The sequence below is a fragment of the Littorina saxatilis genome, linkage group LG15, assembly GCF_037325665.1.
Source record: "Littorina saxatilis isolate snail1 linkage group LG15, US_GU_Lsax_2.0, whole genome shotgun sequence".
NCBI lineage: Eukaryota > Metazoa > Mollusca > Gastropoda > Littorinimorpha > Littorinidae > Littorina > Littorina saxatilis.
This window is the reverse complement of record NC_090259.1, coordinates 17,846,697-17,863,981: the sequence shown is the minus strand read 5'-3', so window position 1 is coordinate 17,863,981 and position 17,285 is coordinate 17,846,697. Positions and strand designations below refer to the sequence as shown.

At 43.0% G+C, this 17,285-nt stretch overlaps 1 protein-coding gene across 1 annotated transcript in view; it reads right to left on the bottom strand.

Moving 5' to 3' along the window:
- Nucleotides 1-3,526: 3,526 nt before the first annotated feature.
- The window catches only part of LOC138948713 (uncharacterized), a 44,421-nt gene continuing 30,662 nt past the window's right edge, over nucleotides 3,527-17,285 (bottom strand). Inside the window, exons 4-9 of the mRNA XM_070320319.1 lie at nucleotides 14,815-14,954; nucleotides 14,045-14,236; nucleotides 13,585-13,710; nucleotides 12,712-12,798; nucleotides 9,290-9,428; nucleotides 3,527-6,406 (exon numbers count right to left, since the gene is read on the bottom strand). Coding sequence (XP_070176420.1) covers nucleotides 6,327-6,406; nucleotides 9,290-9,428; nucleotides 12,712-12,798; nucleotides 13,585-13,710; nucleotides 14,045-14,236; nucleotides 14,815-14,954 — 764 coding nt within the window. The 3' untranslated portion in view covers nucleotides 3,527-6,326. The remainder of the gene's footprint in view (nucleotides 6,407-9,289; nucleotides 9,429-12,711; nucleotides 12,799-13,584; nucleotides 13,711-14,044; nucleotides 14,237-14,814; nucleotides 14,955-17,285) is intronic.

The window sequence follows — 17,285 nt, the reverse complement described above, 5'->3', positions numbered from 1 at the left end:
CGTGCGTGTGTGTGTGTGTTTGTATGTGCGTGTGTGTGTGTGTGTAAGTGTGTGTGTGTGTGTGTGTGTGCGTGCATGTGTGTGGGTGTGTGCGTGTGCATATATATCTATATATATATACGACTTGTGTCTGTGTGTGTGTGTATGTGTGTGTGTGTGTGTTCGCGATGCACGGCCAAAGTTCTTGATGGATCTACTTCAAATTTGGTGGGCATATTCAGGTAGACCCCGGACACAACCTGGTCGATGAGAATTTTCAACACGTGCTCTCAGCGCGCAGCGCTGAATCGATTTTGGTTTTTCTGTTCATCTTCCCAGATCCATTCCCAGTAACTCTTCCTTATCTTCTCCAGTGTTTTGCGTTTATCTCCCTTCCTTCGTGTGGCGTCAATCCATATTCCCGTTACTATTTTTAGAAGGTCACTGTCCACAACGCTTTCATCCCGGCGAAGCCGGATATTCCCGTTACTATTTTTAGAAGGTCACTGTCCACATTAACGCTTTCATCCCAGCGAAGCCGGGTATTCCTCTACTTCTTCCCGGCGAAGCCGGGTATTCGGCTCTACTTCTTCGCGGCAAAGCCGGGAATCATTCGGCTCTACTTCTTATATATAAACTAGATGATTACCCGCTTCGCCGGGTACCGGCTTTGCCGGGAAGAAGTAGAGCCGAATACCAGGCTGCGCCTGGGACCCGGCTTTGCTGGGTGTACGCCGGCTTTACCGGCGCACGAAGGAAAGAAGATAAACGCGCAAAACATTGGAGACCTTCTAAAAATAGTAACGTGCAGTGACCTTCTAAAAATAGTAACGTAGTAACGGGAATATGGATTGACGCCACACGGAGGAAGGGAGATAATCGCGGCTGAAAACACTGGAGAAGATAAGGAAGAGTTACTGGTAGTGGATCCCGACCAAAAAAAAAACAAAATCGGTTCAGCGCGCACAGCGCTGCGCGCTGAGAGCACGTGTTGCAATATCTCATCGATGAGGTTGTGTCCGGGGTGTAGCTGAATACGGTGTCCAAATTTGAAAAAGATAAACCCAGAACTTTGGCCGTGCATCGCGAACAGACAGACAGACAGACAGACAGACAGACAGACACGTATATATATATATAGATAGATGTTCACTTTTCAATCTTAGTTCTTAAGTTTTGATACAGCAGCTACATTAATTTCGTTTGCAGAGCTGTTCGGACGTCTTGTTGGCTATTCCGAGTTGTTCCCTTTTTCCCCAGTTTTGATTTCCCTTTTCTTCTGTCAGATTGTAAATTATGTAGCAGCTTTGTTTCATGTTACTTTCTTCACCTTTGTAGAAATGTCCTTTGTGTCATTACCTAGCTACACTCTTTTACAGAATAGGAGTTGTTCATGGTTCTTGACAAAAGACCCCGTTTTGAAGCATAACCCAAAAGTGACGTATTTTGATGCCTCGTCATTTATGACGTAGCAACCTAATGGCGTCATCTCTGAGAGGTAAACCAGTTAAATGTTTGGCCTTTCAAATGATATATTATTTTTGATGATCAGTTACCTGAAACATTTATAATAGCGTTTTGGTCATTTTGTTTGGATCATAACTCGTACAAATCTCTGGGGTTAACTGCACTGAAAATTAAAAATAACGGACACATGATCTCGTTTTTGTGCTCAGCTTTTTTCAGTTACAACAATGTTAACCTTAGTTAGAACATGTAACAAAAAATCACAAGGAAATTGGTTAAAAACTACCAGTAACAAGTACACATGGTTTCAAAGTGCCATAGACGTTACAAAACAGTGCCACGTCAGTGACGCACTTTGTGCACAACAAAATGGGGACAAACAAACTCAAATCACATGGTTGGACTCCTCCATTTAAAAGCTAAGAAAACTCGAAATAAGAAATAAATCAACCAATCGGTTCATCGCCACAAACAAAAAGTCTACCCAAAACGTCACTGACGTGGCACCATTTTGGGGTAGAGTTTGTTTTAAATATATTTCAAAACGTTTAAGCAATTGATATTTTAAAAACAGATCAAACGATAGTTTTAGGCTTCTGTAGCAACTTTGACTAATTTTCGAAACCAAAACAATAAAAACTAGCACACGCGATGACATTCTTAAAAGTTGTCATAAAATGACTTCACACGGGCGTTCCCAAATGACATCAAAACAAAATGGCGGCATGCAAGGGGAGTGAACTAGAGGCAAGCGATGAATGGTATAAGTAACTATAAACATCTCTTGTGGCATGTGTACGTTGAAAAAGCCGTCAATTCCATTTTGAATTTCAGGCTTAGGTGAGCATATTTTTTGGAATTGCCCTATAGCGCATTAGCGTACAGCATTTCACAGTTAAACGCGCGTTTTGATATTCTTTCTAATTTTCAGACCTTGCTTGTAATCCAAACATAGCATATCTATATATGTTGCTGGAATCACGATACCAAAAAGAATCAGATGAAATTGTTTTTAAGATACTGAACCGATCTTCACGAAACTTTACATGAGATTTCCTTGGTATGAAGATCGGTACAGTAGTTTACTCACATATCGCTCTACACACACACACACACACACACACACACACACACACACACACACACATACACACACACAAACACACACAGACACACACACACACACGCACACACACACACACACACACACACACACACACACGCGCGCACACACACACACACACACACCAAGACCCTCGTCTACTTTCTTGCCACACTCCCAATTCTAGCATAGAAGAAACAGGGGACTGATCACGTTCTCCTCCACGTCACTTTTTCCCAAAATTCCACAACAGATCGTAGAAGAGGGGCCGTTCAGCAAAAACTTTGCAACACAAAAGGGCCTGTGTCGGGCTGTGACTAAGTTTGTTCCCCTTGTGAGCTTTAGGTCAGTCCGTCCCTCGCGTTTCACGTGGGGTTACGTTACAAGTATTACAGCAGATTAGTCGAAAGACTCTGATTGTGCACTAAAGAAGGGCTCGGGTTGAACAGATGTTTTTGTGTGGCTTTTACAACTGTTGAAAGCTTCAACAATAGACAATGACAAGAATTCGCACAAGAGTTTAAACAAATGGTGCTTGAGACATAATTGTTAGATCATTATTGCGCATTGCACTATCATATAAATGTAATGTGGCTGTGATTTTGCTTCTTTTTCAGTTCGCATATAACATATTCTTTTATACTGGTTACAGAAAGGTTGGATGACAGCCGAAAATCGGAATTCACGTTTTTGTGTTTGTTTACTGAATGTTTAAAACAAAACGATCCGTGCATGAAGACGATATACAATTTCTTTTAAATGCAATAAGTAGAAGTTCAATGCCTCTGGCACAGTTGTCAACCGCCAAAGACACTGCATACCCCCAGTGAAGGACAAATCGGTCATAACAGACACACAGAAATGAGTGATGACAGAGTTGGAGGAAAGAACATGGGACGTGCATGCAATACGTTACATCGTAACTATATATAAGTGCTTCTTAAACTAACGGAAAGAGGAAGCAATAGCTGTTATTTGTTTTTATTCCAAATATTTTCAGTTACAGACTCTCCAAATACGTATCAACATAACGTGTTTCGCCACTGTCGGCCAAATTACGTTCGAATTTCGATCAAACTGAAAACAAACTGAAAAGAGTACGTCTTTAATTTGAAACAAGCCATGTAGTATTCTCTATGTATGAATCATGTATTTGATCATCAATGCATTTAATAACAACATGTAAGCAATATATCTGATGAGGAAAAATAAACCTGCACTATATTCAATGGGAACAATAGCTATATATACATGTTACTTGTATAAGAACAGATTGGTAAACACTGCATACAACTGCCGTGACATCTAACATAGGATCCTTTTTTTCAGAAAACGGTCAGTTGTCCGTAAATAAAAAAAAATGTTTAAAATTAAGTATCATCAAACAATATTTAACAAACAACTATGGCACGAACACAAGCAACGGCTGATCATACACGTCTGAAACAATTAAAATACACTGTACAATTCAAAAGTCGATCGCTTACATTTTGGGGCTACACCACTGGACTTGCGATTCGCGGGTTACGGGTTCGAATCCTGGTTGGAACGGACACGGGTCAACTTTAGGAGCAAACTCTGAGACGGTATCCCTGTCCCGTGCCAGTTTCACCACTGTGGCACGTACACAGCCTCGGTTATTCTACCAGAGGTGCAGGTAGCGGTTCATTTACACCTAAACACGGACACGCATGACTCTCATTGCTGCTAGCTTTTCACTTAGAGCAAGCGACCCGAATTACACAGCAATGGGATGATAAAGTTATCCCCCAAACAAGAACAAAACCTCAACAAATTTAAAAATTGAAACAATAACATCATTAATATGCAAGAACAAGAATACTCTAAACAGAACAGGCACACTAAAATAAAAGAGAAATTCTAGAGAAGAAGAAATGTATGTACTTCTTCTTCTTTCTTCTTCTGCGTTCGTGGGCTGAAACTCCCACGTACACTCGTGTTTTGCACGAGTGTAATTTTACGTGTATTACCGTTTTTACCCCGCCATTCAGGCAGCCATACGCCGCAATTGGAGGAAGCATGCTGGGTATTTTCGTGTTTCTATAACCAACCGAACTCTGACATGGACTACAGGATCTTTTCCATACGCACTTGGTCTTGTGCTTGCGTGTACACACGAATTGACCTGGGAGATCGGACAAATCTCCACACTTTACCCACCAGGCGGCCGCGGCCGGGTTTCGAACCCTCGACCTTCCGCCGGATTAAGAGGCCGACGTCTTACCACCCCGCCACAGAATGTACAAGCAAGCAAAAAACAGCAACAATAAACAAACAAAGAGGGCAAAAAATTTTGCAGGGATAACATCCGGTTTGCTCTCTCAAGACTGATCATATTTTATCTTCAAGAGAGATCAAGGGGAAAAAATAAACGCCCCGGCGAAGATTCGAACTCGAAACTTCGTGTCTCATGTCCTAACCACTAGGCTACTGCGCCAATTGAGAAAAAGAAGGAAAAACATTGATATGAATTCATGTTATGTTATTCTTGAAGCAGCATGATTTATATCTCTATCCGCCCATTGTTCAGAAGTGAATACATGTATAACTATTTCTTAGATGTCTGGTTTCAACTGCACAGAGCTTTGGAGAGATTCAATTACTGTTCTTGTCATTTTCTTGCATGTTGTAAATAGAGATATCGCAGCTATTTGCATGGCGCGAATGTCGTGTAGCATGACGGTGTAAACATGTACTGCGATTCCGTAAAACATGTTTGCAAATAAAGGCAAATTTTAATGTCAATTTTTACGTTTTTGCAACGCATGAATGGTAATTCAAGCGTAGAATGATATAAAATTATCAATTTGTGTTATCTTTGACAACACTGGTGAAGTGGCCTAGCGGTTAAGACATCGGCCCCGACATTTCGAGGCCCCGAGGCCTTGAGTTCGAATCCCTGCCAAGTCGTTTATTTTTTCTGCTCGATCCTTCTTGACAATCATGCTCAGCTCTGCGAGAGCAAACCGGATGTTACCACTGCAAAATTCAAGCGTTGACTGAAGCTCTCAAGGTCAAACACGCCGTATAGGTGGGGTTTCAGGTAGTGTTTGTTGTACAGAAATCTGTACATGATTTTGTCCCTTTTTTTTAACCTCGTAGCCCCGGAAAGTCATAAATAGACCACAGCTTTAAGGAAGTGTTACATTTGTGTGCTCGAGCGGAATAAACAGTCATCTCTGAAGTCCATTTTTTCGAAAGAAAAATCCCACGTAAGACTGAGCGGACAGTGCAGAAAATGCAGAGATCAGAGCTGCCTGTTTTCACTTGGATGTCGCTAGTTTGCGTGATTTCCCGTTTTTTAAAAAAAATTTATTGTTTAAAACAATAATTATGTTTATGATTTCACTGTTATTCGGTTTGTTTGCCCCAGTTTTTCCAAGGTCGATCCTTCCATGCTTTTTACCTGGAATTTTAAAGATACGTTCCTGCCTTTGTTAACGATCATGTACACCAATATAAGCTAATTATGCGTGTGAAGCTTTTACCCGAAATAAGATAAATTGATTTGGACACAAAGAAAGAATCTCTACAGCCCGGCTGCTTTTTGTTGGCTCTCTTTGGCTAAATGAATTTCATAACTGACACCTTCGTCGGTGTGAAAAATGTATTCACCAGAAGTTTTGCTTTGCATGAAGCAGCCAGACTTTTGAGTTTTGGAATGTGTCGAAGTGGAAGAATGCTCTAATATCGGGTAAAAGCTTCGAACATTGTCGAAATTGACACAGGAAGGAATAAGGTATCTTTAACATGTCCATTAGTTTCTGTTGGCAGACGTTGATAGCCGGTTTTGGTCAAGCAGACCCTGTCTGTCAGATTCTGGATTCTCCGGTCTCACTGCAACCAAAACACATCAAACTATACATCTCTGTCATATGACTTAAGCTCTCAAAATCTGTGCATTTTACGAAAACATGGAAACAAATTAAACAAGCAACCCTGAAGAAAAAATCAATGCAAGCTCGTCTGGCGACGTGGTCTCTACTATTACGTAGAGAAAACAAAAAAGAACAAGAGAAAGTTTCAAACTTAAGCTTTAGTCCACATTACCCAAACATTGCACTGATCTTTCCTGTGTAGACCGTCTTGTAAAACACAAAAGACCCGTCCAGGTTTTTACATGGGTCGAGAGGATATATATATACTTTTTCTCGAACGCATACCACAAATATACAGTCTGCTTGCTTGTTGTGCTGAGCGGGCAACATTATCCAGACGTATTTTTGTAGCTTACACCTCATGTCAATCTGAGACATTCATTTAGCAAAACGTAAACTGAAGTGAATAAATATATAAATAAATAATTAATTAAATACATGCATGAATACATACATCAATAACAAATATTCTGCACAGAATGCTACCCAGTTGCTGAATTCGGGTACGTGACCAAGTGGAAGAACGGTTTTATCCCATTAAAACCCTGAACAGACTATTACTTGATTGCATAGTCTTTCACACGTAACAAAAAATGCTGTGTTTGTTATCAACTTTAAGCTTACTTCTCTCGGGGAAACTGTATCGCATGTTTTTGTTTTCATCGTATGATTTCATTGAAAATGGCTGTCTAAGCAGACGAATTCTTAAAATAACTCTTTCGGGTTGGTATGGGTTGTGAGAGAGTGAACACCCTTGCATTTCAGTGCGCAGACAAACATATTGCCATGTGCTTCCTGTACACATGTTTAAGATACGCCCTCTCACAAGTTTGTTTGTTTGTTTGTTTGCTTAACGCCCAGCCGACCACGAAGAGCCATATCAGGGCGGTGCTGCTTTGACATATAAGGCCAAAAAAAAAAAAATAGGTGTGGTTACGGTAACATAGCCAAAAAAAATAGGGTAGGTAGGTAGGCAATCACTTTTTTTTTTAACTTTTTTTTCTAATGTGTACAAATTAAACCTACTTGACAGGGAAATAAGTGTGCGACTCGGGCGCTTTCGCTTTCATTGCGTTTTTTGCACTCGGTTTTTTGTGTGGTTTTTTTTTGTTTTTTGACAAATGTAATAAAAAGTTATAGGATCGGCCCCTAAAAATAGGGTAGGTCGGGTTACCGTAACCACACCTATTTTTTTTTAGGCCTAACGTGCGCCACACACAAGACAGAAGTCGCAGCACAGGATTTATGTCTCACCCAGTCATATTACGCTGACACCGGACCAACCAGTCCTAGCACTAACCCCATAAAGCCAGACGCCAGGCGGAGCAGCCACTAGATTGCCAATTTTAAAGTCTTAGGTATGACCCGGCCGGGGTTTGAACCCACGACCTCCCGATCACGTGGCGGACGCCTTACCACTAGGCCAACCGTGCCGGTTTCTCACCGGATAACAACATCCCTTCTCTTAGACACAGACAAAAGCAAATCAACATACTGACTGTTTCCTGTGCACAGTGAGAATTTGGTGAGGGCGGGGAAGTAGCTCAGTTGGTAGCGCGCTGGCTTTGTATCCGGTTGGTCGCTATCAGCGTGAGTTCGAACCCCACGTTCGGCGAGAGATTTATTTCTCGGAGTCAACTTTCTGCAGACTCTTTTCGGTGTCCGAACACCCCCGTGTGCACACATGCGCACGAAAAAGATCCCAAGTTCACAGCGAAAGTCTCAGGGCTTGGAAAACACGAAGACACGCTTGCATCATCTCTCGTCTCTGATTATCATGATCGTATTTCGATACTTTGACGAGACAAACCCAATGCTGGTGTGTCGAAGAAGACAGCCACAGCGGGTTTGTTTGAGTCAAAGTATCACACCATATCTTCAGCGTATTACCAATACCTGTCCCAATATAGGCCAACTGGTCTAAGAGGACGTTAAACCCTAATAGTCAGTCAGAATTTGGTGATGAATCAATTTTTCACAGTTTGCCAGTAGTGTTCGTTAAAAGAATCCATCCATTACAAACGTAAATTGACATCGACATTTTTAAACCTCGGCCGTTTTTGATCCTCGATCTTTTCTCAATCCTCGATCTTTTGTCCCCTCGACGTTTTGATGTCGACATTTTCTCACATTTTGACCTTTCGTCCCCTTCGACCTTTTGACCCTCGACCAAATGACCTCGACCTTTTGAGCCTCGACATTTTGAACCTCGACCTTTTGTCGCACACCCGTTGCAAACATTCCCACTCTGCACAGAAAGCACAACGATCGCTGGTACGCGTCCTGGGACAGTAGGGGCGACCACCCCCAACCAGGCGCGTTCACAGGTGGCGGATAGTGAGATGGCCTTCAGATATGGAGGTTAGCTGCGAAATAAGCCAGGCTTGCCAGGACGAATAAGCAGTCGCGGACCAACTGGCGGTGCTTCCAACAGGATGGGGCGGGATAACAGGTGGCACTGTTACACTCAAGAAATACCCCAGGTCTCCAATGACGGGAGCATCATGCGATCAAGAGCCGCATCTTAAGTTCTAGCCCTGGGGAAGGTCACCTCAGATAAACAAACCAGCCAGCTATGGCCAAATAGCCGGGTAGACTGGACTCGACAGCCCTGTAAAGCCACCAGTCTAGGAGAAGGACCACTCCGATATAAAAACACGCTGAAGCCGGATGAGCTGGGCCATGTATGGCGCATAACGACAGCTCAACGCATCAACGCTCATATGACAGGCTGGTACGCGTAAAAGTGGAGGGATGTTTTTGTCGAATATAAAAGCCTAGCAAGAGCTAAGACGACGATTCCAATCGTTCACACGAGAAGAACTGTATGCAGTCAACTTACCTAGTCCCTTGCCGAAGTTCTTGTACCTGAACCGCCCATGAAGGATGATTATCCCCAAGAAAACGGCTGTGAGTGGGCCGCATACGTAGGTACACACCTCCAGATAACGATCCTTATATACCGTCTCTGTCATTGACACCTGAACACAGACAGAGAGACAGACAGACACAAACACACACACACATGCAAGCACGCACGCACGCACGCAAGCACGCACGCACGCACGCACGCACGCACCCACATACACACACACACACACACACACACACACACACATGACATCACTCTTTGCAAAGAGCTCTCTGAACTTTGACAGATTTTCGAACAGACATGGGCACACACAGTGAATCAAACTCAATTCATTATTCACCCCCTCATGAAAAAGCCATTATAAGATGTTTGATGGGTTGTTGACAGACCAGCTTTTTTGTCGGTCCGAGGCATTCTGATAATCATCGGTCCACGCTATCGCTACTGTCTCTCTGACAGGGTGCATAATTACTGCGCGGAATCTATCAAAACAAGAATACAGAGTTATCTCCCATGTTTTTCGCTAATGTTTCTGAGAATAGACGAACTGAGACGAAAGTGATTGCAGATTGGCCGACTTCGACAGTGATCTCCGTTCTGTTCTTCACAGTTATTATAAAGACATCGTTCTAAGGTTAACACAAGTCAAAACGTTGAGACTGCTGTGGGAAGGAGACCGTAATAAGTTGTCAGTGCATCTCTCCCAACTGGTTACGGAAAAAGTGTCGTCTGCTTCGTAGCCAAAGTTGATTATCACGTGACACTTTTGCCATATTTAGAGTTGTTTTCACAGTAAATACACTCGCGAAAGATAGCTCGATTGAAACTGTCTTACATATCAATTCCTTTGTAATTTAAAAATTACACAACACCATGAAAAATCATTCTTGACGATCGCGAATCTGCTTATATTAATAACACATTACAAAAAGCTCTAAATATGTTAAAAAAAAAAATATCGATTTCTTACCCACAGAAAGAAAACCAAGGCAAATGAGACCCGAAGGGAAGGAACTCATTTGACCTGAGTTCAGGATGGGTCCGAGGGGGAGCATATCGTCTTTTGTTTCATATTTATTAACCAAGGCCGAAGGCCGCGGTCAATAAATATGAAACAAAAGTCGATATGCCCCCCCGAGGACCGACAAAAAAGATGGCATGACAACAAACCACCAAACATCGTTTTTTTCATCATTTTGGTAGTGAGAATATAAGTGCAAAATCAACACAGGGAGCCATGCTTTGAAACACGAGTTCCGTTTTGATAATACATGTTTTGGTGCCCCAGCACGTTGTTGCAATCAAATCTGGCGTGTAAAAGCAGCTTTCTGTCTTTTGAGTTCACAAAATGTTGGGATAAGTATGTCAGGTTTGAGGATGCATAGTTCTGTAGGTTCCTCTCAGTATTCCACCCCCTCGATTTTCAGTTGTAAATATTAAGCTTAGTGATTGAATGTGGAAGCTACGTTGGGTTAAAGGTCACAGAAGATTTGCATCGTGCAGCAAGGCACGTTGGGTCAAAGGTCACAGAAGATTTGCGTCGTGCAGCGAAGGAAAGAATCGCGATCTTGTTTCCGACTCATTGACTCTTTGTTTTTCATTAGACCTGTCATTCTGCTTGCTCGGCTTTGTCAGATGTTTGCATTCCTTGTTGCTATGTTCCTTGCTTTTATTATTATTTCGTATGTGCGCTTCGTTTATCGATACAACGTCTTGTGCACGGGTCAAAATGTGTGTGTCAGGGGTCAATTTTCCTTTATTTTTCCTTTATTTTGTGTTTAACGTCGTTTTCAACCGTTCAAGGTTATATCGCGACGGGGAAAGGGGGGGGGGGGGATGGGATAAAGCCGCTTGTTAATTATTTCTTGTTCACAAAAGCACTAATCAAAAAATTGCTCCAGGGGCTTGCAACGTAGTACAATATATGACCTTACTGGGAGAATGCAAGTTTCCAGTACAAAGGACTTAACATTTCTTACATACTGCTTGACTAAAATCTTTACAAACATTGACTATATTCTACACAAGAAACACTTAACAAGGGTAAAAGGAGAAACAGAATCCGTTAGTCGCCTCTTACGACATGCTGAGGAGCATCGATAAATTCTTCCCCCTAACCCGCGGGGGGTGTCAGGGGTCAATCATCTTGAACACGCGGCCAGTACAACTGGCCTTGACACGGAACGATTCAAGGGGGGCAATCTCAAGTCATCTGAAAGAGGGAAATCCAAACGCAATCCGCCTTGTTCGATTTTATGGGCTTGGACGATAGAGAAAAATAAGAAAAGCAAAAGCTGGAGTCCAGTCTGGACGAAACTGCTATCAAGAACGCAGAATTGATTTTTTCTGAGTTTTTTTTAGCCGTCACCGCCATGTTTATCGGAGCAGGAAACTCTTACAGAGTGAGGCACCTTTGTTGGTTTCACTGCGGTGAACAGCAGTTATGAGAAATTCGAAATGAGAAATGGCGCTTACGGCTAAAAAAAAAACTCAGAAAAAATCAATTCTGCGTTCTTGATAGCAGTTTCGTCCAGACTGGACTCCAGCTTTTGCTTTTCTTATTTTTCTCTATCGTCCAAGCCCATAAAATCGAACAAGGCGGATTGCGTTTGGATTTCCCTCTTTCAGATGACTTGAGATTGCCCCCCTTGAATCGTTCCGTGTCAAGGCCAGTTGTACTGGCCGCGTGTTCAAGATGGGGGTCTATTGGTTTGCCGCTTGAACTTGACGCTCGTGTTTCTCCGAACGTCTTTGTATCGAAACACAGATAAACGCACTCCATGACTGTGTAAGAAGACACAACATATCGCTAGGTTTCATTTGTTTGTGATGAATTTATGACCTTTCATTAAGTAGTTTTGCTGTTTGTTTACTTTTGCCAGTTTGCCAGTTCGTTTTTAGAACTTTGCAAAGCAGTGTCGTCTGTCTAGGTCTGGGGAAACGCCAATGAAAAGAGCCGAAGAATCCCCGAGCGTTTCTATTATGTTTGCTTTTGATTATCCATGTATAACCTGCTTCCTGCAACTATGAGAACCGGGGATTTATTGCCTGGGGAACATTAGATTTATTTCCCAGCTGGCTGTGAATGAAAACTCGTAAAAATGATTACAATGGTTATTATTCTCTCTCTCTCTCTCTCTCTCTCTCTCTCTCTCTCTCTCTCTCTCTCTCTCTCTCTCTCTCTCTCTCTCTCTCTCTCTCTCTCTCTCTCTCTCTCTCTCTCTCTCTCTCTCTCTCTCTCTCTCATTAATTTTCTCATTGGATGCTATTCGAAACTGATGTAAGCTTGTTTCCTTTTTCAGTTCACATGAATAAAGCGTATGCAATAACGTAAATTAGTAGTACCAGTAGATAATTTGTAAATATCACCTTTTCTTCACCGATTTGCTTACCCGAACAATTCTGTAGATGATAAATCCCAGTTCCCATGGACAAAGCGCAAAGAAACACAGTGCACCACAGTAATTTTCTCGTAACATCTAGAACAAAACATGAGATAATGATTTAAACATGATGCTCATTTCTACGTACCATGCTTATCAGTTTTACTTTCTTAAAGGTCCTTGTCTACATTTTTATACCGAAATCGCCATTTGACCATTAAAATGCAGAGTCTATTATCTACAATTATCAACAATACACCCCCTTTCGATCAGGAAAGACGAAGCCAGTGTAGCCGTTTGAAAATTCATTGTAGTATTCCAGCGTAGAACTCATAGTAGGATATCCTTATTTGGAAAATGCCAAGCGCAAAACTCCTCTCAAATCCCGTGCATTTCGTGCGTTTAAAAAAAAGCGTGGACAGCGCTCCAGTGTCAAACTGTTGCTGCACTTGTTTGGGCGTGGCTATAAGCATAGTGACATGAATTTGATTGGTCAGTATTTTTAGGCAAAGCACATGTTCTCAGCAAACAGAAAACAAAATAGTGGAAGCGTGAGTCACGCTACCAAAAAATAAAATCTTTTTTTACATATATTTTTTTTTCTATCACTTTTTCCACCTTGGTTCATTCATCATCTGACATAACTTTTTTGCGAAATCTAACCATAAGATTATTGAAAAAAAGCAAAAATGTAGACGACCACCTTTAAGTTCGTCATTAATGTATGTATTCATTTATTCATTTTGTTTTTACATTTCATGTTATTCATATCATACATTTATTTATCAGTACATTTATTCATTCAAGAAAACATCAAAAGTAAGACATAACGAAAAACAATCCAGAACAACAACAACAATTGCACACATGTAGAACACTCACAGAGTTGTAGCCCAACAGAATAAAGGCTACTGTGAAAATAGGCCAAATAACCATTATCACAATTTCTTCTGCGCCAGGCTCCAAGAATTTCAGACGCGAAGTCACACTGAGTATCAGCAAATTGAGCTGTTGAAGAAAAGATAACACTTTTGAGTTTTAGGAGTATGTTGGATTATTCAAACCATCACCAGAAATACCATCCCTGTTGATGGCTTGCAATGCATTTGACCCATTTTGAAACATTATCAAATGACACGGAAGTCGCCACTGGGGTCGTAACCACTGTCCATTGAAAACCGCATGAACGTTTCATTGTTTCTCATGTGTTTACATGACTGGCAAATTTCCCCCAGTTGCCATACTCAAATGAAAGTTTGGTAGTACTCGTAACAGTCATTAGTTTGTATGTATGCTAAAACATTAATTTCTTGGATGAAAGCAAAATAAGTCAGATACTTACTGACAGTTGCATGTTGAACGTCAGAAATTCGGTGAACAAGAGAAGTTGAAAATACAGGTTTTGTGTATGTTCAATTGCAGACATGCTGGCTTTGACCAAGTGCTTAATGCCAGTCATCCCATATCCGGAAGCCAGCTTCACAGCGAGGAGGATACAAATCAGACCGCCAATGCTGCTAACGATCAACCGTACCTGAAATTCAAAATTAGCTGCTTCAGGTTTGAAAGAGTCTAGAAAGCACAATCCTTTTTGTGTAAATGATTCGGGTCACCGTCTTAAATGTAGCCTTTCACATGGGATAAGACCATCCCTCTACTTGAACACATACCAAAACCCAACACACTCACCGTTTCTCGAGCAGGGTTGCTGTTATGATTTAAATACTTCACAGGTTGACAATTATGGATTGAAAGAATTAATTCAAGTGTCCCTCAATGCACAGAAAAAGGCTGGCTGTTTGTGTTTGTTGTGTGGTTAGGTGGAGGGATGGCCTTGTCCCATTTAATAGCCTGGGTAAATCTGAGAAGATAAGCCGAATCGATCACATGGGAAGGACTGTGCATTTCACACGTTCACCTCGCGCCGCTCCCGCCCCTACCCTTCACACACAGACACACACACACACACACACACACACGCATACACGCACACATACACACACACACACACACGCACGCACGCACGCACGCACGCACACACACACACACACACACACACACACACACACACACACACACACACACACACACACACACACTCACACACTTTACCCATTCTGAGGCGGTCTTGTCTCCAAGTATGAAGTGAACTAAGATGTGCAGCCAGACGAGAAACGTAGCCAAGGCAAAGATGATGATGTCCCAGGTTCTCATCTGGAGGACGCCGCGCACGATGTAAATTGAAGAAAATACTGATGACAGACAGATATACAAGAAGGCACACACACACACACACACACACACACACACACACACACACACACACACACACACACACACACACACACACACACACACACACACACACACACAACAGTTTAATTAGAGTTGCTTCGAGGTGTTAAATGTCATGGTTTGTATACTGTTCAAAAAAGAAACGCATAGTTGCTACTTGCCAAATTTGTTTTATTTTTCGAAAAAATTAACAGAAAATCCAATATTTAGATTATTTGTTTGAAATTTGGTATGGACACAGTTGAATGCACACACAGTTCATTTGCATCTTCAAATCAATCAGTCAATCAATACGATTGGGTGCCGAGGCTGTCAAGTCAGTAGGGGGTGTGACTGCCTTGAGCAGCAACAACTGCCCGGCACCTTCTGGGCATGGACTGGATCAGATGCCGGATATCTTGCTGTGGGATTGTGTCCCACTCCTCCTGAAGTGCCTGCAATAGATCGCGGTGATTTGCCGGCGCTTCTGCTCGCCTGCGCACACGTCTGTCCAATTCATCCCAGAGGTGTTCTATCGGGTTCATGTCTGGCGACATGGATGGCCAGGGAAGCACCTGGACATGGTGGTCGGTGAGGAACTGGGTGGTGAGTCGTGCTGTGTGCGGGCGAGCGTTGTCCTGCTGGAATATGGCATCCTGGTCAGCCAGAAGAGGAAGGGCGTGTGGGCGCAGAATTTCCTCCACGTATCGCTGGGCAGTTTTGCGCCCTTGGACGTGCACCAGGGTGCTCCTTCCAGCGGTATTGATCGCCCCCCACACCATGACGCCTCCACCACCATGAACGGGTGCCTCATCCACACAGTTGGGCGCGTAACGTTCGTTTACTCTCCGGTAGACCCTCCTCCGACCATCATGTCGCTGGAGCAGGAAGTAGGACTCGTCGCTGAACCACACGTGTCTCCAGTGATTCCGGACGGTCCAGCGAAGGTGCTGGTTGCCCCACTGCACTCGGTTCTGGCGATGGCGGCGGGTGAGGACAGCTCCTCTGTGAGGTCTGCGAGCTCTCAAACCAGCTTCATGCAGGCGGTTCCGCACGGTCTGGTCCGATAATCGGTGTGGCCCGGGGAGAGCCTGGACAGAAGATGAGGCCGACAGGAAACGATTCCGGAGGTGGCGGAGCCGTATGAAGCGGTCGTGAGCAGCAGTTGTCGCCCTTGGTCTTCCCGCTCGTGGCAAGTCAGCAACGGAGCCAGTGGCTTGAAACCTGACCCACAGTCTACTGATGGTGCTCTGGGACACGTGGAAGTGCCTGGCGATTGCACTTTGACTTTGGCCTGCTTGTAAACGACCCAATGCAATTTGGCGGTCTTCTCTGCTCAATCGGGCCATCTTTCGTCGCTGAATTGTCGTCTGATTTCTTTGTGGCGAACAATCCGCTTTTATGGGTTTTGGAAGACATGGTGAGAGCTCAATATTCCCCGAGTTTCACGAGATTACACTGAAGCATGACGAGTGGTCATGCCAAATGAGCAATTTTGACATTGTAGCCACTGATAACGCATGCGTCACGTGCAGAGCTCACTTGTGGCAATGGACGAAAGGTCGACGACCAGATAAACATTTTCTGCAGTTTGGTGGATATCCTTGTAGCCATATAACTAAATTAACCAAATATTACAAGCTATGCGTTTCTTTTTTTGAACAGTATAGATCAGTAACAGCATAAGCTCTATAACGAAAGACATACGATTGAGAATTGTGTGCTACATTTCAGGGATGACGCCTAAGGCATAGACATAGTTCTCCCCATGTAATTGATCCGGCTCACCATTTCAGATCTTGCCAGGTTACATTTTACATGGGATAAGACCATCTCTCCTCTTCGACACACTCCTAAAATGAACAGACTGGGTGCTTTGTGTGCAGAGTGGGAATGTTGTAAGAAGTATTTTATAACTGACACCAGTCTTAATCTTCAAAATAGGTCATAAACAATTGACTCTGCACAGAGATAAGTGGGATTATTGATTTGTTTCGGTATATTATGTGCAAGTGTACTACCCCCATTCCACACATCCGTTCTAGGTCCCGTTCCCGTACCGACCAAGGACGGCTGCCACAACAATGGAACGCTGCGCAAACGGCCGTTTTTGGCATCTATGAGCAGCGTCTGACCATAGTGGCAACCGTCCTTGGTCGGTACGGGAACGGAAGCTAGAACAGATGTGTGGAATGTGGGTATGACAACTCAGTGTGTGAGAGCGCTACTGTTGCGTTACCGTTGTTTTAAGTTCCTTTAACGATCCAAGCGTTCCGTTACTGATGGGTTAAGGTTCCATTACCGTTCAT